General features: G+C 40.9%; 1 protein-coding gene across 3 annotated transcripts in view; it reads left to right on the forward strand.

Moving 5' to 3' along the window:
- The window catches only part of RNF150 (ring finger protein 150), a 245,485-nt gene that overhangs the window by 156,798 nt on the left and 61,655 nt on the right, over window positions 1-27,032 (forward strand). For all 3 annotated transcript variants that reach the window (XM_072755193.1, XM_072755194.1, XM_026018483.2), the window contains exons 3-4: window positions 5,894-5,965; window positions 8,287-8,369. In XM_072755193.1, the coding sequence (XP_072611294.1) occupies window positions 5,894-5,965; window positions 8,287-8,369 (155 nt within the window). The remainder of the gene's footprint in view (window positions 1-5,893; window positions 5,966-8,286; window positions 8,370-27,032) is intronic.

Genomic DNA, 27,032 nt, shown 5'->3' on the forward strand with positions numbered 1-27,032 from the left:
ACCATGAGGAAAAAATCTGGAAAGACCACAAATACATGGGGGTTAATTAACATGCTACTAAACAGTGAATGGATCAACCAAGAAATACGAGACGAAATTAAAAGTACATAGAAACAAATGAAAATGAAAACACAATAGTTCAAAACCTTTGAGACACAGCAAAAGCGGCTGTAAGAGGGAAGGAAATGCAAGAAAAATGTCAAACAACCTAACCTTACACCTAAAGAAGCTAGAAAAACCGGGGCACTTGGGTGGCTCAGTTGGTTAAGCATGCATCTCTTGATTTAAGCTTGGGTAAATCTCATGGGTTATGAGATCAAGCCCCACATTGGGCTCTGAGCTCAGTAGGTAGTCTGCTTGAAAATTTTCTTCCTCTACCCGTTCCCCCACTCATGCTCTCTCACTCCCTCTCTAAAATAAATCTTAAAAAAAAAAAAAACTAAAGCCAGCAGAAGAAAGGAAATAATGAAGATTAGAACAGAAATAAATAATATGGCGACTAAAAAAAAAAACACAATAGAACAGATCAATGAAACCAGGAACTTGCTCTTTAAAAATATCAATAAAATTGATAAACTTCTAGCCAGACTTATCAAGGAAAGAAACAGAAAGGACCCAAATAAATAAAATCACAAGGCAAGAAAGAATATCCAATGAGAAAAAGACAGTCTCTTCAACAAGTGGTGTTGGGAAAACTGGACAGCAGCATGCAAAAGAATGAAACTGGAGAGCTTTCTTATACCATTCACAAAGATTAAAATGAATTAAGGACCTAATGTGAGACCTGAAAACATAAAAATCCCAGAAGAGAGCATAGGCAGTAATTTATCTGACATTGGTCTTGGCAATTTTTTTTTCTAGATAGGTCCCCTGAAACAAGGGAGGCAAAAAACAAACATAAACTATCGGAACTACATGAAAATAAAAAAATGTTTGCACAGCAAAAGAAACAGTCAATGAAACTAAAAGGCAACCTATGAAATGGAGAAGATACTTGCAAATGACATATCTGATGAAGGATTAGTATCCAACATATACAAAGAACTTATAAAACTCAACACCCAAAAAACAATCTGATTTAAAAATGGGCAGAAAACAAGAACAGGCATTCTGTAAAGAAGACCTACAGATGGCCACCAGACACATAAAAAGATGTTCATCATCACTGATCACCAGGGAAATGCAAATCAAAACTACAATGAGGTACTACCTCACATCTATTGGAATGGCTAAAATCAAAAACACAAGAAACAACAAATGTTGGTGAGGATGTGGAAAAAAAGAAACCCTCTTGCCGTGTTGGTGAGAATGCAAACTTGGTGCAGCTACAGTATGGAGGCTTCTCAAAAAGCTAAAAATAAAATGACCATATGACCCTGGACTACTAGGTATCTATCCAAAGAATACAAAAACACTAATTCAAAGGGACACATGCACCCTGCATTTATAGCAGCATTATATACAATAGCCAAGATATGGAAGCAGCACAAGTGTCCATTGATAGGTGAATGGATAAAGAAAACGTGACATATAGATGCAATGGAATATTATTCAGCCAAAAAATGGAAAACTTTGCCATTTACAATGACATTGATGGATCTAGAGAGTATTATGCTCAGGGAAATAAATCAGTCAGATAAAAACAAATATCATATAATCATATAATATCACATAAATTCCGTATGTGGAATTTAAGAAACAAAACAAGGGAAAAAAGAGAGATAAACCAAGATGTAGTCTCTTGATCGTAGAGAACAAACAGGTGGTTCTCGGAAAGTGGGTAAGGGGATGGGAGAAATGAGTGATAGAAATTAAAGAGTGCACTTTCTGTTATGGGTGATTAAAATACAAACTTTTTAAAAAGTGCAATTCCTCTTGGATTGTGTCAAAAAAATAACTATTGTATAGTGAAGTAACAGAATACTAAGAGATGGTAACATGAAAAAGAAAATGAATATTGAAAGTATGAGTTTGTATAAGCTACACTACCGACTTTCTAAAAAAATTCCGGATGTGCCTGGCTTCGCTCTTTTATTGGTATCCTTCCTCAGAACTGGATAAGTTGTCTTAAAAATTATTTTAGGCATTTGCAATGAATTTTTTTTTTGCAATGAATTATTTCATCTCTCTTCCTAAAGCAATAGTGCTATCCTATATTAAAGTAGCTCTCCCACTGCAATGGTAATTTTGCAAATAGATGATAAATTCCATGAGAATAGGGGTTATGCCTTATATTTCATTATTTTGCTCTTGTACTATCACATAGAATTATGCATAGAAAACACTTACTCAATATAGTACATAAAGTCTCATTATAGATCTGCAAGTGATTCTGATGATAGGAAACACTAGCTCTGAGCCCCAGTTAAATGAAATGTTACTCTCACCAAAACCAGTTCCATTCTCTTCATTAGTAGACTTAACACTACAAAAAAAAAATTGTACTCGATTATGTTTCAAATTTCAACAATAAAAATTTATGAAAACTTCTTAAAAATTGTTTTAGATAAGATTAAATTTTGAAAAAAGAATAATCTCTGGTTCACCTCCTTAAAAAATGTTGATCTTCCTTTGGGTATAATCTGTGATCATTGTTTGAAAATAATACTTGTTGCTTAATTGGTCTCCTTAGCCTTTGAAAATAAAAAACAGTTGAAGTGATTCTGTTGGGGCCAGATATTATATAATTAAACACAGTTGCAAAAACATCTGAGCTCTTGACTGAAAAACAATCAACATGTGTTTATTTGGATCCAAATTTCTTATTCTAAGTGTAATGTTCTGCAGGTTTGTTGCACTTACTCTGGTAACTAGTAGCGCTTTCTCAATTCCTTTCCATTCCTGCTCCAGGCTTCTTCAATGAAAAGCAGCTCTTGGTTGAGACTGACTGGTTTTGCCAAGGCCAGGATCACAGATTTGTCTACTTACCACATGTGTCGCTTATAGTTTGTCCATTAATTTTCCCGTTAACTGGCTAAATTCAGATGGTTTTCCATGCTTTAGGAAAAAAAAAAATCTTTTGATTAAGATTTTATTCACTCATCAGCCATTTATGGTGCAAGCTATTGTAAGCTAAAAAAAAAAAAAAAAAGCAGGAATTTATGGGGGTTTTTTTCACTACCATTTTTTCAAAAGATTTTTTGAACTTTAAGTATTCTATACCCTCAACGTGAGACTCAAATTTATAACCCTGAGATCAAGAGTTGCATGTTCTACAGACTAAGCCAACCAGCACCGCCCACCCCTCCACCCCCACCACTGCCTTTCATTACCGCTCTTTCCAAAACTCAGAGCTGTGCCTGGGACCAAATAAGTGATCCAGAATACAAGTCGAATGATCATCAGTTATCAAAGACCGCTTTATGCTAGGTGCTGGGACACCGTGAGAAGCAAAAATAAACACAATCTGGCCCTCGGGGAGTTTACAGAAGGGAAATTAAATAAGGGTCCATCACAAAAACAAATGTCAAATTGCAAATGTTATGACAGTGCTATGAAGGGAGGGACCAGGTTCCAGAAGGTATAGACTGACTGGAAGGATCTTCTCTCTTGGGAGACATGGGGCAAGAGTTCCCTGAAGAAGTGGCCTTAGGGATCCCTGGGTGGCGCAGCGGTTTGGCGCCTGCCTTTGGCCCAGGGCGCGATCCTGGAGACCCGGGATGGAATCCCATTTTGGGCTCCCGGTGCATGGAGCCTGCTCCTCCCTCTGCCTGGGTCTCTGCCTCTCTCTCTCTCTCTCTCTCTCTCTGTGTGTGTGTGTGTGTGACTATCATTAAAAAAAAAAAGTGGCCTTACTTGAGATCGAAAGATTAGGCAGTAATTAAAGGAAGAAGAGGGGACAGAGAGTTCCCTGCTTTTCACTTTCATCTCAGGGTTTTTCCCTCTCACTCGATCACCTGCCACCGTGGTATTAGTACTGTAGACTGTTTCTCCTGCTGCCTTAGTTTGCTAGCTACTTGTGGACTTCTGCATAAATCTCAAGTGTGTGTAGGTCTCCTTTTAGGTAACAACCAAACTTACTTTCCTCTTCAAAATAACAGGATCATTTTAGAAGCTGAGGACAAAATCACTTTAGATACTGAGAAAAATCAATCAACAAGGAGAACACCTCTCTCCTACTTACTACTCTCACCACCATATGCTCAAGGAAGAGCCATATGATAAATGCTTAGTAGATTTGGGTTGGTTAGTTGCTTGAATGGCTGGTTGGCTGGTTACCTGGTGGCCAGATGTCAGTTGGCTGCTCAGTGATTGGTAGATTGACTGGCTACTCGTTGGATATAGGTTGGTTGGCTGATTGGCCAAATGTCAGATTGCTGGCTGGCTGGCTGGGGAGATGTTGGTTGGATGACTGGCTGGTTTGTTGATGGGGTGGTTCACTGAGTAGTGAGAGTGGTGTTTAGCTTTCAAATCAGACTTTAATTTTTTCCAGATTCTGACCGACCTTTCGTTGATTATGATAAACAATTTACTTAAGCTCTGTAAGTCTCAGTTCATTCTAAAACATAGTATTTTTTTTTCTCGTGGGGTTGTTGTAAGAATAAAGGTGATATTGCATGTAAAGTTTTAGCGTGGCACTTGGATATGTTAACCATCCACTGGTGTACGTTCATAATTTAGGGAAAAGAAAGAAGCCTGAGGGTTGTTTCTAAAAGGAACAAAATTACTGAAAGCAAGTGATTATTCCATGTAAATGTTTGTCTTGTTTCTCATAGTCCTTCAAATATGTTGCACTGCTGCAAATACGCATCTCCCACAGGATAGTAGTGCACAAACCTAAGGAGATGTTACGTTAGGTAACTCATAAGCACACAAGCAAATCTTGACAGGTGACAACTTAATTCACCACCCTCCCCCTCTCTCTTCTTCCTCACTGCCCTATCATTGCATGATTGCAGGGCTCATTAGGATAGCAACTTTCTCTATCAAAAAAAAAAATTTTTTTAAGGAGTGCTAATATATTATTTGACATGAGTAATGGTGGTTGCACAGGTGTTTGCTTTATAATTATTTGCTAAGCTGAACAGGTATGTTTTGTGTATTTTCCTATAGGCACACCCACACGCAAGCTTACATAAAAGGGGTGAAACTTCTGGGGGGCTCAGCGGTAGAGCGTCTGCCTTTCGCTCATGGCGTGATCCCAGGGCCCGGGATCGAGTCCCGCAGGGAGCCTGCTTCTCCCTCTGCCTGTGTCTCTGCCTCTCTCTCTCTCTGCATGTGTGTGTGTGTGTGTGTGTATCTCAGGAATAAATAAATCTTTAAAAGAAGAAGAAGAAGAGGCGAAATTGGCATGTAAGAATGTGATGAAATAGGATAGTACAGATGAAATATAAGCAAAGGAAATTCTTAGAACTCCAAATGGAAAGAAATACATAAGTAATAAACCCTGATTGTGAAAGAGAGGACATTGGCTATCTCCTTGTCACAAATTAAATGGCTAGAGCGACAAACTACTCAACTTGTGTGTGGGTGCTGGTCTGGTCTGCATAAGTGTAACCTGCCCTGGGGTCACTGTAGGGCAGGGTTTTTCCACGTCATTTGCCCCTTGCTTAACCCTGGGCATGAAGAGCGGCTCTCAGTGACCGAGCCCTTGAATAGGCCTGCAGACCTCTAAAGGTCTTTCTTCTCCCCATAAGAGATTTTAGAGCAGCGGATTACAGTAACACGTATCTGCTGTTCCTTGGGGCATTGTAAGGGATTCACACCTACATCTGGAGTCCTGGAGCTACGTGGCACAGGTGTCACCGCCCCGTCTCTCTGGCCATTTTCCTTAACACTCATGCCACTTGTGCATGATTTCAGAGATAACTGCCCCGACTTATTAAATGCCATCAGAAACAAAGTCAAGAATTACACATCTTTATTACTAACAAGCAGTTTTTGGTCTTTTTAGCGCCGACTGGGAGATGCAGCAAAGAAAGCGATCAGCAAGCTCCAGGTCAGAACCATCAAGAAGGGTGACAAGGTAACAGCCTTTTCTCTTTCTGATGAGTGTCTATTCAAAAAAGTTCCTGACTTTTCTGGCAGCCAGGGTGGAAGGGAGGGAAGGATGGGAAAAGAGTACACGAAAATAGTTCTCCTGTAAATGTCTGATATTATACCCATCTTTATTAATATAATTTAAAACAATTTATAAAATGCTTACAGTAGAACAACAAAATAGCTGGGAAGAAAATATAAAAAACTGAAAAGTAAGTATAGGAAAAATAGGGGAAGCTAGGAAGAAATTTTTACATGAATGCATTACCTGAAACGTGTAATAAAAGTGGATTCCCAAAAACAAACAAACAAAAAAACCCAAAAAACAACAACAAAAGAAATGGATCCCAAACTTAGGGATGGGATCCATTCTTTGCAGCCAATGCAAAAAAGGAAGAAATATTCAAACAACATTTAATTACCTTATCCCGGTGTCCACAAGGTGAAAACAAAATGATTATTCCTGGGGTTAGGAATTAGGAAAATTTTCCCTAAATCCTTGTAGGGAAGATAGTGTTATATGTTGAGTGATGTCCTCCACTGATCTATGTAGCAAATACAGAAAGCATATTCAGTCCGTCTGAAATCTAGCATCTAGAACCCCAAAGTCCTAGTAGGCTCCCTTGCTGTAGAATGAAGACATGAAGCCAGGAGCAAAGCCTTTCTTTTTCTTTTTCTTTTTATTCAAGTATAATTAGCGTACAGTGTTATGTTAGTTCATTAGTTTCAGGTGTACAACTTAATGACTCAACAATTCCCTACATTTCTCAGTGCTCGTCAACACAAGTGTACTCCTAATCCCCTTTATCTATTTCACCCATCCCCCCACCCGCTTCCCCTCTGGCAACCACCAGTTTGTCCTCAGTATTTAAGAGTCTGGTTTGGGATCCCTGGGTGGCCCGGGGCGCGATCCTGGAGACCCGGGATCGAATCCCACATCGGGCTCCCGGTGCATGGAGCCTGCTTCTCCCTCTGCCTGTGTCTCTGCCTCTCTCTCTCTCTCTCTGTGTGACTATCATGAATAAATAAAATTAAAAAAAATTTATATAAAAAAAAAAGTCTGGTTTGTTTGTTTTCTTTTTCTTTTTTTTTTTTTTTTTTTTTTTTTTTTTTGCTTTGTTCATTGGTTTTGTTTCTCAAATTCCACACGTGAGTGAAATCATATGCTATTTGTCTTTCTCTGACTGGCTTATTTCCCTTAGCATAATAACCTCTAGATCCATCCATGCTACTGCAAGTGGCAAGGTGTCATTCCTTTTTGTGGCTGAGTAATATTCCATTATATGAATGATATATAGGTTCCACTTTATAGAAAACCCCATTATCCGTATATGCACCACATCTTCGTTATCCATTCATCTATCAGTGGACGTTTGGGCTGCTTCCATATCTTGGCGACTGTAAAGAATGCTGCTACAACCGCAGCAGAAGCAGAAGCCTGTCTTGAGAAGGAGCGACAAAGCAGCGCAGCCCAAGGCCTGCAGACCTCTAAAGGTCTTTCTTCTCCCCAGAAGAGATTTTAGAGCAGCGGATTACAGTAACACGTATCTGCTGTTCCTTGGGGCATTGTAAGGGATTCACACCTACATCTCTACCAGGTGTTGTCTTTAGTCTGAATCCTTGATTTGTCTCACTGTGTGCTGCTGTTTTTCAACTAGATAAAAATACCATTGAGCTTCATAAGATGACATTCATTTAGAAGCATTACTAAATTTAAAGAATATTTTTCATTACTTTTTTTCCCCTCGAAAGAATATAAAAGAACAGGGATTACCACGTAAGAAACATATGATGGGCTATTTGAAAGAGATTTATATACTTGCGTAAAAAGTTGTTGTTTTTTGTTTTTTGCTTTTTGTTTTGCATAAAAAGTTTAAAGCCATGGTCTAGGGCTGTATAGATAAGATTCCCAAGGAACTGATAGACTAAGTATCATCCAGACAGGTCTCCATAAACAGTATTTCTCATCCTTGAGATTCTGATGTCACCTCTAATTAGAATAAATAGCATTCCCAGTCATGATACGTGTAAAAATTGCTTTCTCGCGATCATCCTAAATAGCATTATTAGTGACGATACATTTAAAAAATTGTTCCCTCACAAAAGCACTTGCAACGGAACCCAGAAACAAAAAGTAGAGGTTGGAAGGAATGGAACCTGAGCCAATATACAGTCAATATCGATTAAGAAAAATGGCACGTAGACAATTGAAAGCCTTGCTCCAAGCAAGCTCTCCTTGTTCGTTTGCGTATTTACACAAGAATTAAGGCAACACAAGTGAGCTCCTGTGTGCTTTCTCCGTTGCAGGAAACAGAGCCCGATTTTGATAACTGTGCAGTTTGCATCGAAGGGTACAAGCCCAATGACGTCGTCCGGATTTTGCCCTGCCGGTGAGTCACTAGGGCGCCTGCTTAAGAACGGGGTGTGCGTGGAGGGTGCCTGCTGGCCTCACTGGCTCAGGCCTGCGGGGTCGCTCGGCCCAAACGTTTCCAGGTTTAAATATCAAACAATCAAAAAGCTTATTTGTTGCATGTGGCCTTTCCTCTCGAAAACATTTTCTCTTGTGAAATATTTTTCTGGTCTTCTTTGCACCGAAGGAGGTGTACTGCTGTGAATTAGAACCTCACGGTACAGAATTTGATGATGTGACTCCAAGTAGGAGTTTTCTTTTAACGACAAAATTATGATGTTCAGAATCAGTTCTTAACTTTCACGAGCACTGTTTTCATTTGATTAATGAACTCTTGAAAATACGTTGTGAACTGGGGGACACCTGGGTGACTCAGTCAGTTAAGTGTCTGCCTTCCACTCAGGTTGTGATTTAAGGGGCCTGGGATAGAGCCGCGCTCAGGCCACCTGGTCAGTGGGGAGCCTGCTTCTCCCCCGGCCTTTGCCCCTCCCGTCTGCCCCCGCCCCAGCTTGTGCTCTCTCTCTCTCTGCTCTCTCAAATAAATAAGTAAATAAATCTTTAAAAAATATGTGTTGTGAATTGGGGCACCTGGGTGGCTTTGTCAGTTAAGCATCTCTTGATTTCGGCTCATGTCACGATCCCAGGGTTGTGAGATCAAGCCCCGTGTCAAGCTCTAGGCTCCAGGCTTGGGGTGTGGAGTTTGCTTAAGATTCTCTCTCTCCCTCCTGCCATGCCCCTCTCGCTAAAATAAATGAATAAAATAAATATATATATATAAATATACAGATATATATGATAAAAATATATATGATAAATTTATAAATATATATGTATATATATAAATATACAGATTATATATATATAATTGTGAAGGGATCAACAGCCATAATATGGTCAGGAGTGAATGGGAAGCCAAAGGCCGATTTCATTTCTTTTGGAAGTTTTGTTTGTTTTTTTATCAGCAGCAAGGAAATATGACAGTCATCCCAAGACCTCTAGAATCTAGGGGAGGATGCCAACATGTATAGTTGGACTCACTCCCCAAGTGATTTTCATATAACCCTAATCCTTCTCCATAATTGAAATTTACTGTTAGGGTCTTTGAATTTTTTATGTAGTTAAAATTAAATAAATTTAAATACTTCAACAAAACCAAATATATTAAAGTTGCATAAAAGCTGTCTCCCTATAATTAAAAACCTTTTTTTTAGTGTTGTCGCATCTGTGAGGTATCCTAAAAATAAAAAATTATCCCTTGAAGAAAGGTTCTTCACTTAGATGAGCTTTAAAAATTCTTCAGCAGCACCTGGGAGGCTCAGTCAGTTCAGCGTTCAACTCTCAGTTTCAGCTCGAGTCTGGTCTAAAGGGTTGTTGGATGGAGTTCTCAGTCCGTCCGGTGCTCAGCACAGAGGCTGCTTGGGTTTCTCTCTCCCTCTCCCTCTGCCTCTTCCCTCCTGAAATAAATAAATGGAATCTTTAAAAAAAAAATTAAGAGTACTTAATAAAGTAGATAAGAATATACAGATATAAATCAATGCTCCTTTAAGAGCTATTTATTTAAAAATACGAAAGAAATAAAATACGCCTGTAGAGGAATTCGTTTAATAATCCCAAAATGACAAAGAAGCATCAAAAAAGGACAAGGTATGCAAATAGATACAGAAACTCCCAAGGGGAATGGATCTTTCTTGAAATGCTTTTAGGCAAATTGATCATCAGGAAAGTGCACTGTGCTGGCCCCAGCCAAAGCCTTCAGTTGGGATTCACTTTCTGTAGTTTTTAGATTCCCTTGGCTAGCTCTAAGACAAAGTCATAAATTGGGATACATCAAGACTTGGTGGTTTTCTTCCTATAAGGGAATATATATATTCTTTCTTGAGGCATTACATGTGGTATATACTTGGTGACTTCTAGAAACACTGGCAGAGAACGGCAGGCATCGTGTGAGCTGCAGAGAGCCTCTCGGGGTGGGGGGGGCGTCTCTTATCTCTGCAATATTTCACTAAGGCTGTTATTAAGCCTTAGAGTTATAAGCCAGGAACTTGCTTTGCTTTACTTTGCTGCTTAGAGAGTGTTTAGAGCCCTGTGAGGGTGCTACTAATAAAATATTTATATATTTAATATATATAATATAAATATATATATTTAATATATTAATAGAAATAAATAATAAATAAATATGTTTAATATTTAATATAAATATATATTAAATATACTAAATATATATATTTCCAAAGCAAATTTAAGTTTAATTGCAACCTTTTTCCTGAGAATCTAAATGTAATTAAGAAAAATCTGTTTTTACAACTCTATATATTATTACTTTTGCTCCATAACCCATTCCGTAAAAACTAACATTCATGTTGAGCCTTGTCATGAGTCTATTCCACGTTACTGCATAGAATTACTAGAAGCTGCGTAATATCCAAGCCATAGATGTGTCACAGTTGGACTTCCCATGCCCCTGTTGTGGAACGTTTGGCTGATTTCAGTTCTTAATTATGACAAATGACATGGCTTTAGCAGTGTTTAGATTGTCGTGATGCATTATTCGAGACCTCTTACAGTATACTTTTTGGACATATTAACCAAAGAAATAGCTTTTTAATATTAAAAAAATTTTTTTTCAGAACTTTAATTTCATTTATCCTGGCCCTTGCCCTAGGCCAGTTTGCCCTAAAACTCTGCCTTTTTGCATTATTATTTGGTTCTCAGCTCATTTCTTGACTGTTTTTGCTTCGAACTCCTTAATGTCCATCTGCTTTTATTGTAGGCCCGGCTTTAAATAACAAACTACATTGAGAATTACCAAGCATGGATTAGAGTCATTTATTGTTTGATCTTAGATGAGCCATATATATTTGCTCTTTGAAGAGCTCATCCATGTTTTCCACGCTGACTTTCAAATCAAGATATTTTGATGCCTGTTGCTTGTTTCTGCCAGACAGTTTGCACTAATGGATGTTATCAAACAAATGTACTGGCATTTGCTTTTTGCTACATAATTTCCTCTGGGGTATTATTAAGCCCTAGCTTCGATGAACTTTATAGACTCTCTTTCTCATTATTTCCAGGCTGACTCACCCACAGAATTTTTTGCATCTCCTTGGAGTTGAACAGTTTCCAAAAAAATGATCCAGTTTTTGTCTTCCTTCTTGTAGCATCTTTTCTGCGGCCCCCCAACTCCGTACCCGCTGGGTCTATCGCTTCTCTGTTGTGGGCACTTCGGGTGCCCTTCCAAATCACTCCGGGATATTCTTGTACCGTGATTTTTTTTCAGAATCGTCTTCTTGTTTGCCTCTTTTAGAGACCATTGCACAAATTAGGATGAATTGCTGGATGATTTCCCCTCTTCATTTGTAGTCATGGTGATTACTGGAGTTAAGTCCCGGGCACACACAATTACCAGTTCCCGGTTGCTGGGTCTTCCCTAGGGGCCTTCTCCAGCACATGCAGGCAAGGCTCCCCACTCGTGGGGCGTCCACAGCAGCACACAAAGCACCTCAGGGTCAGACGCCTCTAACTTTTGTGGGTTGGGTTTGATCATAATACACCACTGGGGTTATTTTCCAGAGAACTTTGGTTTTCGCTTAAGAACCTACATATGTGGAAATCTACATTATAGTGTATTTTAGGGCTGGGTTTTATGAGTCAGGTTTGCACTTGTGATTATGATTTTTAGCTCCAGAAGATATTTTATGAAGCATATAATTGAAGTTTTATCATCTTCCCTGTCCAGAGAATGAGCTGGGCTCTCAGCGTCTTCCAGGGCTCTTATCCTACTGTGTAGGATAAAATTCCTGCTGTTCTTCAGTGGTTATTCATTGCAGTCTCTTTACCTACCCAGCTTCAAACACTCCTGCTCAGAAAGAACATGACCTCCTTGGGCAAGGCAAAAGTCTTTGTTTGACATCAAAAAAGCAGTGGAGAGGGCACCTGGGTGGCTCGGTGGTTCAGCGTCTGCCTCCGGCTCAGGACGTGACCCCAGGGTCCTGGGATCGAGTCCCATGTTGGGCTCCCTGCAGGGAGCCTGCTTCTCCCTCTGCCTGTGTCTCTTCCTCCCTCTCTGTGTCTCTCATGAATAAATAAATATTTTTTTTAAAAAAAGCAACATACGCACTCATACCCTGGGTGCTTATAAAATTATTTCCTTTCTCTGATTGATCCCTACAGCATTATCACTAATGTCAGAGGATATTAGTTTCTGCTACTGTCTTTTCCTTTGATTTCAGGAACTCTTCTGTGACTAGGAAGAATTTCAAAACTCCTTGGTAACAAGAAAACCCTTGTCATAAAGTTTTTAGTAACGACATGCTTCATTTGCAACAACAAACATTTATTTTGTAGCAACTGTGTGCCAGGAATAGTAAGAAATAGCAGAGTTGGAAAGATCAGTGGCCTGATCCCTGCTCTAAAGGAAGTCAGTCTAGTGTGGGGGAGAGATAGGGATTTAAATCAGTAATCGCAATACAGAGTGATATGTACGACAACAGTAGCAAAGTGGATTTTTTAAAATTGGAGGAACCAATACCAGGCCCAAGAAAGACTCCACAGGAAAAAAAAAAAGTACATTTTCGGGGCCCCTGGGTGGATCAGTAGTTGAGTGTTTGCCTTTGGCTCAGGGCGTGAGCCCGGGATCCGGAATCGAATCCCACATCGGGCTTCCCTTCTCCCTCTGCCTGTGTCTCTGCGTCTCTCTGTGTGTCTCTCATGGACAAATAAAATCTTTTTTAAAAAAAATACTCTTCATATTTTCTAGCACTGGTTTGCTTTGCCAATTGCATCCTCATTATATAAAGTTTGTATAATGGATAAATATTTAATTATCTACCTAACTGCCCCACGCGGGTAACTACTACTCATATTTTTATATATTTCTTTGATTTTATTTACTATGCTTATTTTTTCAAGTATGAGATACTGCTGTCAACATCACTTATTATCCTACTCTTTTCACTTCATATTCTAGGAATATGTTAGATTATTAGTAGCTCATCTTGACCTTCCTTTGGCCTCTGACTCCATAGGCAGAGGCTGGGGAAGGTCTAAACCAACCAAAGCCCCCGGGATGTCGGTGCTTATGTAGAACCGGCTCCTCAGGAGTCAGGATGTTTTCAGAGTCAGAATTTTCTACGAGGTTAAATGGGAATGTGTCCTGGCTCCCTTTAGCTTATTTTTTAAAACCCATGGAAGTGCTGCTCACGTTTCAGCACCCCACCCACACCCACGAGAGAAGACAGACAAAGGCAGTTTCTCACATGCAGATGATGTCAAGAGCCTTGGTTGGGTAGAAGTGGCCCTTGGAGGAGGGCGCCCTGCTGGCTTCCTCCTGTGGCCATCGACTACGAAGAAAATCCTCTTAAACTCAAGTTACTCTCCTCAGTAGATGTGCCCCTCTTCTGTCTTGCTCATAAGCACAGCTCCCGTGCGACACATTCCTTCACGTCATTACATTCTGTGAACAGAGTTTCCTGAGGCCGTGTCACTACTGCCCGTACTTTTACTGGGGTCTTTGGATTTCACGTTTTAGGGCAGCGGGTTGTGGTTGGGTAAAGAAGCAACTAGTAACACCTATTCTGAACTAGTTCTGGTTAGGAAGCGTCGCACCAGTTGTGGTCGGCGTGGGAGCTTCAGGCCAGCTTCCAGGGTTCCGGGGAGCAGCCCCCGCATCAAGGTCAGTGACTGGTCTGTGGGTCCAGCGCTTGTCAGGCCCCTCGTTCTTCACAGCAGGACGTCAGTCTTGTCCTGAGCAAGGTTATGTGTCAGCTTAGGTAATTCTGGAGGGGGTAGGGGAGGGGCAAAATATACATAATATAAAATCAACCTTTTTAACCATTTTCAAGTTTACAATTCAGTGGCATTCAGTACATTCACATTGTTGCACAACCACCACCACTCTCCTTCTCCGGAACCTCATTTTCTCTAAGTAAAACTCTGTAGGCATTAAACAGTAACCTCCCATTCCTCTAAGTCTGCAGGGTATGTGTGTGTGTGTGTGTGTGTATGTGTTGTGTATTTATTTATTCATTATTTTTTATGTATGTTTTAAATTTCTTATTTAAATTCAATTCGCGGGGGACCCCTGGGGGTTCAGCGGTTTAGCGCCAGCCTTTGGCCCAGGGCGTGATCCTGGAGTCCCGGGATCGAGTCCCGCGTCAGGCTCCCTGCATGGAGCCTGCTTCTCCCTCTACCTGTGTCTCTGCCCCTCTCTCTCTCTCTCTCTCTCTCTCTCTCTCTCTCTGTATCATAAATAAATAAGTAAGTAAATAAATAAATAATCTTTAAAAAAAATTAAAATTCAATTCAATTCGCCAACATGTAGTATACCACCCAGTGCTCATCCCATCAAGTGCCCTCCTTAGCGGTGTGTTGTGTTTTTAATTAAGCCTTGACTTTTATTAAAAAGAAAATGTCAACAAAGAAACTTAGCTTTTGATTTCAGCATCTAATTTGAGCTGGCTAACTAAAAATTTGTTTTTATATACTCAACTCAAAACCTAACGGAATGATAAGTCTACATATTTCAGGTATTGCAATTACCACAATACTAATATGATGTTACCCTTATGGTGATTAGAAGAGGTCTCACTGCTCCTGTCACCATCGCTAGCAACATGACCACCATCAGCCCTTCCCCAGCTTTCTGCAGCAGCTTTCTCACTAATCTTCTCACTTCCACTCCTGCCCCCTTAATTATTCATTCTGATAAGCCTATTTTTAATTATCCAGCTAGATGAGCTGAACTCCAGGTACTTTTTCAGCAAGGACAACTTTACACTCATTAAGTCTATCAAAAGTGTGACTTTAAAAAAAGATATTCCTTGGGAAGATGAATTGAAATAGAATTCGGTCCTTCTGCTTCTCTAAAGTGGGCTTCTGCAACACGGCAGGTTCACAGAACCCTGGAAATCATGCCCTAGTGCAGATCAGCTCCCTCGGGGAGAACGGAGAGTTGGCCATCGCCGTCACTTTATCAGGAATTGCTGTAAGGGAATCTTCAGAAACTTGCCCTTGGGGCTCTTATTAGGATTTTATTCCGTGACTTCTTCATGGGGGCTTGCCAGAGCAGTTCTCGTTCATAGTAACGGCATTTCTTCCAAGCAAGGGAATGTTTTTACACTGTGAGTCCTGAATTATGAGACCGTCCAGATTTTTTTCTATGTTTGTTGATGGAAAGTTCAGAGCCAAGTCTGTCGCCCACCCCAAGCCAAAAGAGATATATTTAGCTTCAACCCTGACTGTTTTATGTCTCCGTTCTTGTTTTAATTTCTTGTTTTGCTTTTATGGCACCCTTTTTTTAAAAAAAATTAATAATGCTTGTCCCTTTATTTAAAACAAATAATCCAAGCATCCTAAGAGGTGCCGTAACTGTGGAAAAGGCCAGTCCCATTTTAGAGGATTTGGCATTTTTAGGTGCTGGGCATTTTTATCTTTCCTGTGGCAGGAACAACAGCTGCACCCCAAATATCCACGTGTGCCCCCCTGTTGCACGGCCCCTTGCCCACAGGAGGGGCCTATCACTGGGGTCAGCCCCCAGACAACCCACCAGGGCACAGGACAGCCCTCCGGCTCACTCTGCCTCTGCCGCAGCAGCCGGAGAACCAGGCCTAGGGGATGGAACCTGGGCAGGAAGCGCCTGGATCCCCGAGTCACCACATGGAAGGCAGCTGCTCTGCGGCCCACGAGACTGCATCAAAATTTGTGTAAGAAATAATGCATTATTGGGCACGTCTCAGCGATCTGGGGTTCAATTTGTGACCATAGCAAAGCCTAGTCTAGCTAACGCGCTGGGGTTGCCAGAGAAGAGGCGAACACCAAGGAAGGCGGTATGGAGGGCATTCTCCTCTCAGACCTGTTTATGGCACCTTTATGGATTTCTGCATCCCCCAAGTCACCTTAGGGGGTTTCTAGGATAAACATTTGCCATGTTTTTAAAACCTTGTCATCATCTTTTTCAACTAACAGATCTCATCTGCCATACTTCATTCGACTATTTTTGGACATTTAAGCTGTTCCCCACACGTATACATTTTTTTTGCTATTATGAATAATGGTGTGATAAATAGCTATGCATGTAGACCTTAGGTCACATTTCAGATTATTTCCTCGCTTCTGAGGTTGTGAATTCAAATTGCCTAAATGTTTTCCATAAAGCTGCGCTGAAGGAGTGTTCCAGTCAGTCAAAGGTAAGAATATCTCAACTGAAGATAACTGGCAGGACCCTGGAATTGATAGAGTGTAGTGCACACGCCAGGGATAATGTATAGAGGTGGGCAGGCCCAGATCCTATAGGCCCTGAATGCCCACCTAGATTATGGCCCAGGGCTGGGGGGTCTGCTGAGGGGTTCAGCGTTTGCCGTATACATAGCGTGCTAGCACCGTGTGGAATAGAGCTCAGAGGGGTCTGACAGGAGTCCGGGGACCAGTTAGGAGACTATTGCAAAGTCAGGGTAAGACATGCTGGCAGCCTGATCTGGAATATTGTCACTGGGAATGTAGAGAGGTGGATCTAGCCAGGAGAGATTTGGGAAGTGAACCCAGCATGACACAGCATTTGGAGTGGTTGAAAATGGCTGCCCGTATCAGCTGGTGACTGCTAGATGCATCTGTGTTTGTTTATATTTAAAACATGCTCATATCTTTCATTCTGATTCTAAATAATAGAAAAAATATCCAACAGGTAGCACACTGTTGCTCAAAAACTGTAATGGAAGAAACAGATTTTATCACAGAAAAAAAAAAAATCACCAAATGTCTTGAGGACCAGCTTTGGCTTATCCTCTTAAGACTTTCTTCTGAGTTACTGGCCCTAGAACATGCCCAGAACTTAGTCATTTAGTCAAAGTTCTATTTTGGTTAGATAATTGTTGGTAAAGGCTATGCTATTCTTCCTCTTTCTCTTCTCTCCATTTTAGGAACAAGGCTTAATTTCAATTGTATCAGTCTGAGAGCTCTCTTTAGTAGTTGGAGACGTAGAATATATCATACTGTCCTTTCTTTTTTGGTTTTTTTGAAACTTAACTCTAAATTTTTACAAAGATCAGAGCACAAATAATAGCATTTGGTTTTTTTGTTTGTTTTTTGTCTGTGTTTTAAAGATTTTATTTATTCATGAGAGACACAGAGGGAGAGAGGCAGAGACACAGGCAGAGGGAGAAGCAGGCTCCCCGCGAGGACCCCGATGCAGGACTCGATTCCAGGACCCCAGGATCACACCCTGAGCCGAAGGCAGACACTCAACCACACTGTTGAGTGTTTTTGAGGGCCGTTGAAAAGTCAAAGCTAAAGCTAGTTTTGATGAATTCTTTGAAAGGCCTGTTACATATGTCTCATCATAAGATGCTCATACGTCATCCCTGTCCATCTAACCAATCAGACAGCCGACTGCTTTCCTTTTGCAGTTGACGTAATTGATAGATATTTTTAACATTGACCTAATTACTGACTCCTCGGGTACTATAACGCATTAACTCCTGTGCTCTAGGCCAGGTGACATTTTCGTCTACCAGAGAAGCAGCTCTGGGAGACATCTAGTATAGAGTACACGGCAAACCGTAGAGGGAACCATTCGTGAAGCTTTCTGAACAAACATGTATCCTATGACTTCCAGAGTGACTTGTCTGGCAAGGCCCAGCCTCTGTAAATCAAATCAACACAATGTACTGAGCTAATGGACGACCACTGTTAGTGGCTTGCCTCTGATGGGCCTCCTTGGAAAACTGCATTATGTCTCAGAGAATTTCCTTGTTTTTATTGGATGCTTCCAGCCAAACCCATTTGGGCAATTCATAGCCTCCCCTGCTTCTCCTGAAACTCTGATATGAGATCCACGCCTCGGATCCTTTAATGACAACCCAAGACAATATCCCAGTTCCACCCTGATATTCATCTGTGAACTTCCGTTTTTTTAGGGGGCAAAGGGTCTCTCATTCACTCTCCCTGCCAGGCACTACAGGAACATGATAAACCACATAACATAAAAAAGAGTTATAATCTCATATAAGAAGGAACATCATTTTAATATTTGAAAGCACTAAAAATAGAGACTCGCCCCTTAAGATTTTTAACCTCAGGGACCAATCTGATTTTAAGATGAGTCAAATGAACTGAATGTCTCTGTGGATAGAAAATTCCAAACTGTTTATGAGTAAAAAAAAAAAAAAAATGATAAAGCTCTGTAATGTGATCAGGATTCTGAGCATGAGTCCTAGAACGCGTGAGGTGGAAAACAAAGTGGTGCCTCCTAGCTAGGCAGAAATGGTCTATCCTGGCTTTACCCTGCCGTGCCTCTTATATATGCTTGATTAAGAGCAGATTGTTTTTCCAAGTTCCTTATTTTTTAAAAGAGTGATAAATGTTGCCTGATTTTCATGAGGTTTGACTTCACCTTTCATGCCCATGTTATGCAAATTAGATTATTGGTCATCATTTTAACAGCTGTTTCTTCATAGATGTGCTTGTAAAAATAACTTCAGGGTTTTATCGCTAATTGTGGGAAATTTTGAAACTATAGAGAAAAGTGTAAAAAAAAAGTAAATCTAACCTCACTAGAAAATAATCATCATTAATATTGGTATATTAATTTTTCTACTGCATAAATGTAAGCATCACTTGTATATTGCTCAACATTGTGGAGTCAGGCAATTAATACAGTTTGTATTCTGCTTTCTTGTTTGATATTAAAAAGTAAACATTTTCCTGTAACTTTAAAAATTATTTTAAGGGGCACCTGGGTGGTGTGGATGGTTAAGCATCTGACTCTTGGTTTTCCATGTGGGGCTCCATGCTCAGGGCAGGAGTCTGCTTGGGATTCTCTCTCCCTCTCCTTCCCACTCATGCTCTCTCTCTCTCTTACATAGATTAATCTTTAAAATAAAAAAGAAATGAAGATACTTTTAGTGGCTGCATAATCAAGTCCATTATTGGAGTTTATTTAACTATCCCCTACTGTTTGGCAAATAAATGCTTCTAGTTTTCATCATAAAATCATGACGTTAATTGTTTACATTTTTTTTTCTGCATTTATCCCTTAAGATACATTCCAAAAAGTGACTTTACTGGATCAAAAGTGATTTTAAGAATCTTGATAAGTTCATCCCAACTGCTTTCCTAAAAAGTGGCAGTGATTCCCTCCTCACTAACGGGATGAGAGCGTGCTTATGTTTAGTGTGCCTTCAGGACCATGAACTCGCATGGTCTAAGCATCGTTCTTATCTGAATAACCAAATATAAAAAGAGTGCTTAGTTTTGGTTCCCATGTCTTTGATTTCTCTGAGATGTTTCTATTAACTACCACAGTATTGTACTTAGTCCGCTACCGTTGACTAACTCATAAATCATGTCTAATGTAAATTGTCAGTAGCTGTAAGATGCTTCCTAATTTCAGAGTTGTTAAAACGGTGGAGAGGGGGAGGGAAGGGTATGGCCTAGAATTTGTAAAATGTGATATTAACTATTTTTAATATTGGTTTTCATATTTTTAGTAAATAGTGCTTTTTCTCATTTAAGTTTTTTTTTAATTTTTATTTATTTATTTATGATAGTCACACAGAGGGAGAGAGAGAGGCAGAGACACAGGCAGAGGGAGAAGCAGGCTCCATGCACTGGGAGCCTGACGTGGGATTCGATCCCGGGTCTCCAGGATCGCGCCCTGGGCCAAAGGCAGGCGCCAAACCGCTGCGCCACCCAGGGATCCCTCATTTAAGTATTTTTATTTTGTTTTTATAAAGCTTTCTGATTAGCAGGGGAAAAAAGTACATTATAGAATTTATGAATTTTTATCCTTTATCTCTATAATGCTCCCCTATAGGAAATAAGATAGCTGATCAATTAACTGTATTTTTCAAATTTATCTGAAATTTATGCTGGTATAGAGCATCTCACTAGCACCGTGTATGAAAACTATTATTTAAAAAACTCAGGGTGTCTGGGTGGCTCAGTTGGTTAAGCATCTACTTTTGGCTCAGGTCATGATCCCAGAGTCCTGAGATCGAGCCCCATGTCAGGCCCCTGGCTCAGCGGGGAGCCTGCTTCTCCCTCTGCCCTGTTTGCCCTCTGCTCATGCTCTCTCTCTCGCTATCTCTCTCTCTCTCTCTCTCTCAAATAAATAAAATATTTTTAAAATTAAATAAAATAATAAACAATAGATTTTTTAAATTAAAAACTCATTTTTTCAGGAACATAATTTTACATACTCTGCCTAATTCAAAGTTATACAGTGTGAGGGGAGTTTAAAATGGCACAGTTGCTTTGGAAATCTGTTGGACAATATCTACTAAAGCTAAACACATACTATCCTCTAACCTAGCAATTCCACTCTTGGATCTGTCTCCAAGAAAATGAATGCATACGTTCACAGAAACACTTGTACAAGAATTGTCATAGCATGCTTTTTCATTATGGGCAAAAAATGAGAACAACCCAAATGTCTAACCACAGGAAAATCTATAGATCAATTTGGTATATACATACGATGGATTATGAGCAATAAAAAGAAACAAGCTATTGATGTCCATCAAATCATACAAATCTGAAAACATCATGTTGAGCAAAAGAAGCCAGGCAAAACCAAATACATGCCTTTATGATTCCATTTATGCAAAATTCAATCACAGGCAAAGCTAGCCTGTCATAATGGTGGATTCACAGCAAGGAGTGGCCACTGGCTGGCAAGGGGAAGAGAGAAGTGTCTGGGTTGATGGAAACAGAATATATCCTTAGCCAGATATTTGTACATAAATATATACATGCTCAGTAAACCATCAAGCTTTCTTAAGACCTGTGCAATATCCTGTATGTACCTTCATTTCAAATAATGGCAAAAAACGTTTTAAGCACCAAAGAAGCTATGTTGTGGACTTTTTTAAAAAGCAGCTCAAAAATAAATCAATCAATAAATAAATAAATAAATAAGCAGCTCACTTTGTACCTTAGTCAAAATTACATAAAATTCAAAGTCAAAGTCTGTTGATGGTGTTTTCTAGTAATTTTTCCTTTGATTCCTTTGGGTTTATGTGTACAACGCTACCAAAAATTCATTATCACTTAATCTAAGGGATTAAAGGAAGGAAACATGAAAGCAAATGGCAATGCTGATAAATCATGTCTGATGAGTTATTTTCTGTTGTATTTTCAACAGAGCAAATGCTGCCTTAGGAAAGAAGTCTTGAACTGTAATAACCTTGTTAAATATGGCATTCTGACTTCAAATGTCCTGATCCCCAGTTATATTAATCAACTAGACACACGGGACAAATGCCAGCCAGCTTTGCTGCCCCAGCCAAACGATATAATTAGACCAGGGTCAAGTTTTCAGCTCAGAGCCTCCCTCGACCAGAACCCAGAGGAGTGAGACACCTATAAAACGAGAGTTTCTGCAATTCCTTTGTAACCTGCATTCCCGCACGACCAGTTTCCTCCCTTGTAGCTAAAAGAGACATTGAGTTTAGTAGCCGGAGGATCTGATACAATTTCTTAGTATTTAAAGTTCTGTTGGGTTTTCTTTAATGCTCTTTAAACCTAATCCTGTGGACAACTGGGTGAAATGAAGTGGCTGTTTATCACCATACTTCCGTGTTGAAAAGCTCTCTGCTGCTTCCCTACAAAGCTCTTTTACAGACGGTGTCTGATTTGTGTGTCACAGCCTGCAGGTGCCATGAAGGCTCCTTTTATTTTGCTACAAGAAACCCTGGACTCCGAGAGGCTGGTCACAGGGCCCACAGCGAAGCCAGGATCTCTGACTTCTGAGCCAGTGTCCTTCCCACTGTGAAGCTGGCAGCAGATGTGACACCGTCAGCCGCCCTCACCCCGCTGCACAAGGCTGCTCTGCCCAGCGCTCGGCCTGGGGGTGATGTGGCTTTGACTAGGTTGGCTCGGAAGCCCCCGTCCCCCCCAGGCCGAATGGCTGAGCACCCCAAGGGAGACGAATCGAACGTAGGCTGCCTTTAAGGGCCTTACTTTCTCCACACTGATCCCAAGCCTGGTCCTGTGGCCCCGAAAACAGGCCGGCCCCCTGCACGGGAAGGCCACGCTGGCGCTGGGGAGGTGAGCAGTACTTCACTTCCCTGCATCCTCTTTCCTCCCCTCCTTCAGGTAAAACTTCTAGCACAGCAGAGTAGCTTGCCAAGACGAAGTAATTATGGTTTGTTTTGTTTTTGTTTTTTTTAAAGATTTTATTTACTTATTCATGAAACATGTGGGGGGGGCGCGGGGCAGAGACACAGGCAGAGGGAGAAGCAGGCTCCATGCAGGGAGCCCGACGCGGGACTCGATCCCGCGTCTCCAGGATCAGGCCCTGGGCTGACGGCGGCGCTAAACCACTGTGCCACCCGGGCTGCCCAGTAATTATGTTTTTAAACAATAGCCAGGATATGGTTACTGCTGGTTCTGTGTGGTAGTTCTTTTTTCCTTTTCCTTTCTCCTTTTTTTTTGTTTTAAACAGTGTTTGCATAACTTGAGATCGGGAAAATGCAGTTTCTCATAATTGCCCCAAACACTTCAGACCAAGCCCCATCGCAGGCTCACCCCTGCGGTGAGGCACTGGGCCAGCTGGATAGGGTCACAGCAGGGAGGGGCTGGGGTCTGCTTAACTGGCCTGATCCACACCGTCCCCCAGAACTCTCCACCATCACCACGGCAAGGACTTTCTGTATAGGAGACAGAAAACTGAGACCGTGTGGGAGGAAGTAACTTGGTGGGGAGAAGCCCATGGTCTCAAGGCCGGAGGGCGTCTCAGGCCTAGCTCAGCTCTGCGAGCTGTCCTCACTGCGGGTATCTCTTGGCTGCTCGGTCCATCTGGATTGTCTCGAAATGCTGATTTGGGTCTGTCCCTTTCCAGTTTTATTTCCTGTTCTTACTCTTTAATCGGTCTAGGTTTCAACCCCACTGAGTCTCTCCTGTAAATCAGGCTACTGCAGCTCTGTCTTTGCTCACGGAAATCCCATTTTAGACTCTTGCCTCCAGTCGTCACACTTCAAAGTTCTTCCCATCCTGTACTTGCCCAATTTCCTCACACAGTGACTGCTCCTTTCCTTGTACTCTGTGATCTCTCTATGGCCCATCATTTTATATGTCGCACCAACATCACTTAAAATAGCTAATGACACGCTGTCTATGGAACACTTACTAGCCAAGCACTTAACAAGCAAGTATTTAATCCTTACGACAATCTGGAAAAGTCTTTTACTAGTCAGGATGGGCTAGGTTGTGCTGCAGCAACAACAACAAAAACTCCCAACACTCAGTGGCTTAACACAACAAAGATTTCTTATGCTCTGTGTTTATTTGTGCAACAACCAAGAGGGTCTGCTCATGGCTGTCAGGTGACTAAGCAGCTACCATCTTGAACATTAATAATTTGGACAGGTCAGTAGTTAAATCCCATGGCCTGAAGTGAAATCTGTTATTTCTTTTTTTCTTTCTTTTTTTTTTAACTGGCTAGAATTAGTCACGTAGCCATAGCTATCAGCAGGAGAACCTGTAATCATTCCATGTGGTTGAAAGACGCAGAGGTAGCATATTGGATGAATCCCATTAACGAGTGCCTCAGATAGGTACTACTATCCTCATTTTACCGATGAAGGAACTAAGACTCACAGTCACAGGATTGTCAGCCAAGATTAAGAAATGAAACTTGCTCTACCCCCTGGCCTGGGCTTTTAACCTCTGCACAGTATGGACTGTGCATCTTCCTATCAGGCTATCAATTCTTTATTAAAAGCGCCTCACCAACAGGATGCATGTCTGACTCATCTTTGCAGCCCCAATGCTCTGTATAAAGTAGTACTATATTGGGGCGCCATCGCTTCTTGGCCTTTTGTCTAAGATCAAGTGTATATTGGGGCACCTGGGTGGCTCTGGGGTTGAGCGTCTGCCTTTGGCTCAGGTCGTAATCCTGGGATCCTGGGATCAAGTCCCACATCGGGCCCCCTGCTCAGTGGGAAGCCTGCTTCTCCCTCTGCCTATCTCTCTCTCTCTCTCTCATGAATAAATGAATAAAATCTATAAAATAAAATAAATTTGTACTATATTATACACTAGTGAATGCTCTGTATGTAGTAATATAGATGCTCTGTATAAAGTACTACTATATTATACACTAATTAATTCACTATTGTGTGTTGACTTTCCTACTTTTTCTCAAGTCAACATTCTGAGTAGTGAGTTCTGGTATCAGCTTTGGAATCTCTTTAACAACATACAGAAATACTCCTTTCCAGATTTCCTCCCGTATAACTAAGAAATCCACCTTCCATACCGTACTAAAGTGCTACTGTGTCAACAGAGTTCTTTTTTCACTAACAGGGATGGAAATTAAACCTACCGTTTTGCATTACATTGCACAGTAGAAAATGTAGAGAAATCCCGTAATACACTGAATGCCTGGGTTGCTAATTACTCACCTCAGGGATGACATTAAGGCCAAAGATAATGCACGAAAGAAAACACTGATTTCCATGTGTTTTTCAAAGCTGTGACAGTCAAGATTCTGGTCAAGTTCTCATCGAATTCACCTGATTTTAGGAGCAGCTAGACAAATGGAATCCTCTTAAGAAAATCAATGAGAGCAATTTAGATTTCTTTTGTCCTCTGGAGAGGAATAGAATACATTTCTCCTATGCAACACCCATGACACCGTCTGGGCTCAGCTGACATTCTGGAAGTGCCATCATCACTACCATTTTTGGTCACTCTAACCCAGTAATGCTTGTGCACAGATCGGTAAATCAATGTTCTCAAGACGAGATTTGCATAGAAGGAATGGCCCCGTGTGAGATCTACCAGACAGTCTAGGAAGGGCATAGACTCATCGACGCCCCTAATGTTTTTGTCAGGAGCCTCTGGCCCCCAGAAGAAGGCAGATTTTGTTTTATATTTTAGAATCCATAAAAATTAAGGAAAGTGCTTCCTGAGCAAGCTCTACAACAGAAAGCTCACTTGCAAGGAATGAGAACTAAATTGTCGCTAATTAAATCATGACTTGGGGAAAATGGACTTTCAGAATTCATTTTTTTTCAGCAAACGATACTGAATATCTTGTTCCAGGTACTCTAGTAGGTTTTAGAGATAGAAATACTTTGACTCTGCCCTCCAATGTGTCTCAGACTCACTTGGGACACAGAACAGGAAAGCAGGGTGAAGAGTGGGCCTGTAGGGCGATGCTCATTGTTTAAGAGCTGGCATCCATTCTGATCTGTCAGTGCCCAGACTGTACCAGTTGTTAAAATACTTTTAGTTTCACCCAGATGTAAACAAATGATTAAAAAAAGGAGGGGAGGGCTGGGTTGCCCATCAGTTCAGCGTCCCACTCTTGATTTCCACTCAGATCATGGTCTCAGAGTTGTGAGATTAAGCCTTGTGTCGGGCTCTACACCGGGCATGGAGCCTGCTTAAGATTCCCTCTCCCTCTCTTTTGTTAAAAACAAAAACAAGGGATCCCTGGGTGGCGCAGCGGTTTGGCGCCTGCCTTTGGCCCAGGGCGCGATCCTGGAGACCCGGGATCGAATCCCACGTCGGGCTCCCGGTGCATGGAGCCTGCTTCTCCCTCTGCCTATGTCTCTGCCTCTCTCTCTCTCTCTCTGTGACTATCATAAATAAATAAATAAAATTAAAAAAAAAAAAAACAAAAACAAAATCATAGTATAGTACTTTAGCTTCTAATGTGCCAGGTAGTATCCTAAATATTTTATGATTTTCGTCCTTTTTTCTTTTACAACTTAAATTTCTTCTCGGTTTAAAGACCTAAGTGTAAACCAGATTCTTTTTTTGTGGGATAAAAGAGGTTAAGCATTTCAATATTGATGCAGTCTGCCCCATATTGCCCTCACAAAATGTTAGACCAATTTTTGTTCCCACCAAAAGCATATAAGAGTGCTTACCCCCTTGCCAGCATGAGCTATTATCAAGTTTAAAAATAAATGCAAATCATCCACAGAAAATAGCTCACTGTTTTAATTTCCATTTTTCTCATTTTCTCATTTAGTTAGGAAACACTTTTGCAATTATTTTTTAAGATTTTATTTATTTATTTGAGAGAGAACACATGAGTGTGAACAGGGGAAGGGGCAGAGTGAGGGGCACAGGGAGAGAATCTCCAGCGGACTCTGCCCTGGGTGCAGAGCCTGGCACGGGGTTTGATCTCATGACCCTGAGACCGTGACCTGAGCAGAAACCCAAGAGTCCAACGCGTAAGCGACTGAGCCAACCAGGAGCCCCACTTTTGGGAGTGTTTTAAGACAATTATCTAAAGTCTTAAATTCAGTTTGGGCAAAAGTATCAGCAAGGAATACTCCGTCATCAGCAGTAATTATGCATGTGTGAAAATGTATTAGAACAAATAAAACGATTTTAAGAAATCTGGATATAAGATCAACATGTAATTAGTGGTTTTCAGTTGATTGGAATGGTATTAGCTAAGCAGTACCAAACCTACTTATCTTTTTTTCCTTTTTTTCTTGTTAGCTTTTGGCCTCCTCCCCGATTTCTCCCATTCACCACTGGCACGTAGCCATCGTTCTCTGTATCTATGAGCTTGTTGTGCTGTGGCTGTTGTCGTCTTTGTTTTTAGATTTCACACATATGAGCCATCATAGGGTATTTCTCTTTCTCTGACTTATTTAACTTCGTACCATGCCCTCCAGGTTCA

This window comes from Vulpes vulpes, chromosome 4 (genome assembly GCF_048418805.1).
Source record: "Vulpes vulpes isolate BD-2025 chromosome 4, VulVul3, whole genome shotgun sequence".
In the NCBI taxonomy this organism is placed as follows: Eukaryota; Metazoa; Chordata; class Mammalia; order Carnivora; family Canidae; genus Vulpes; species Vulpes vulpes.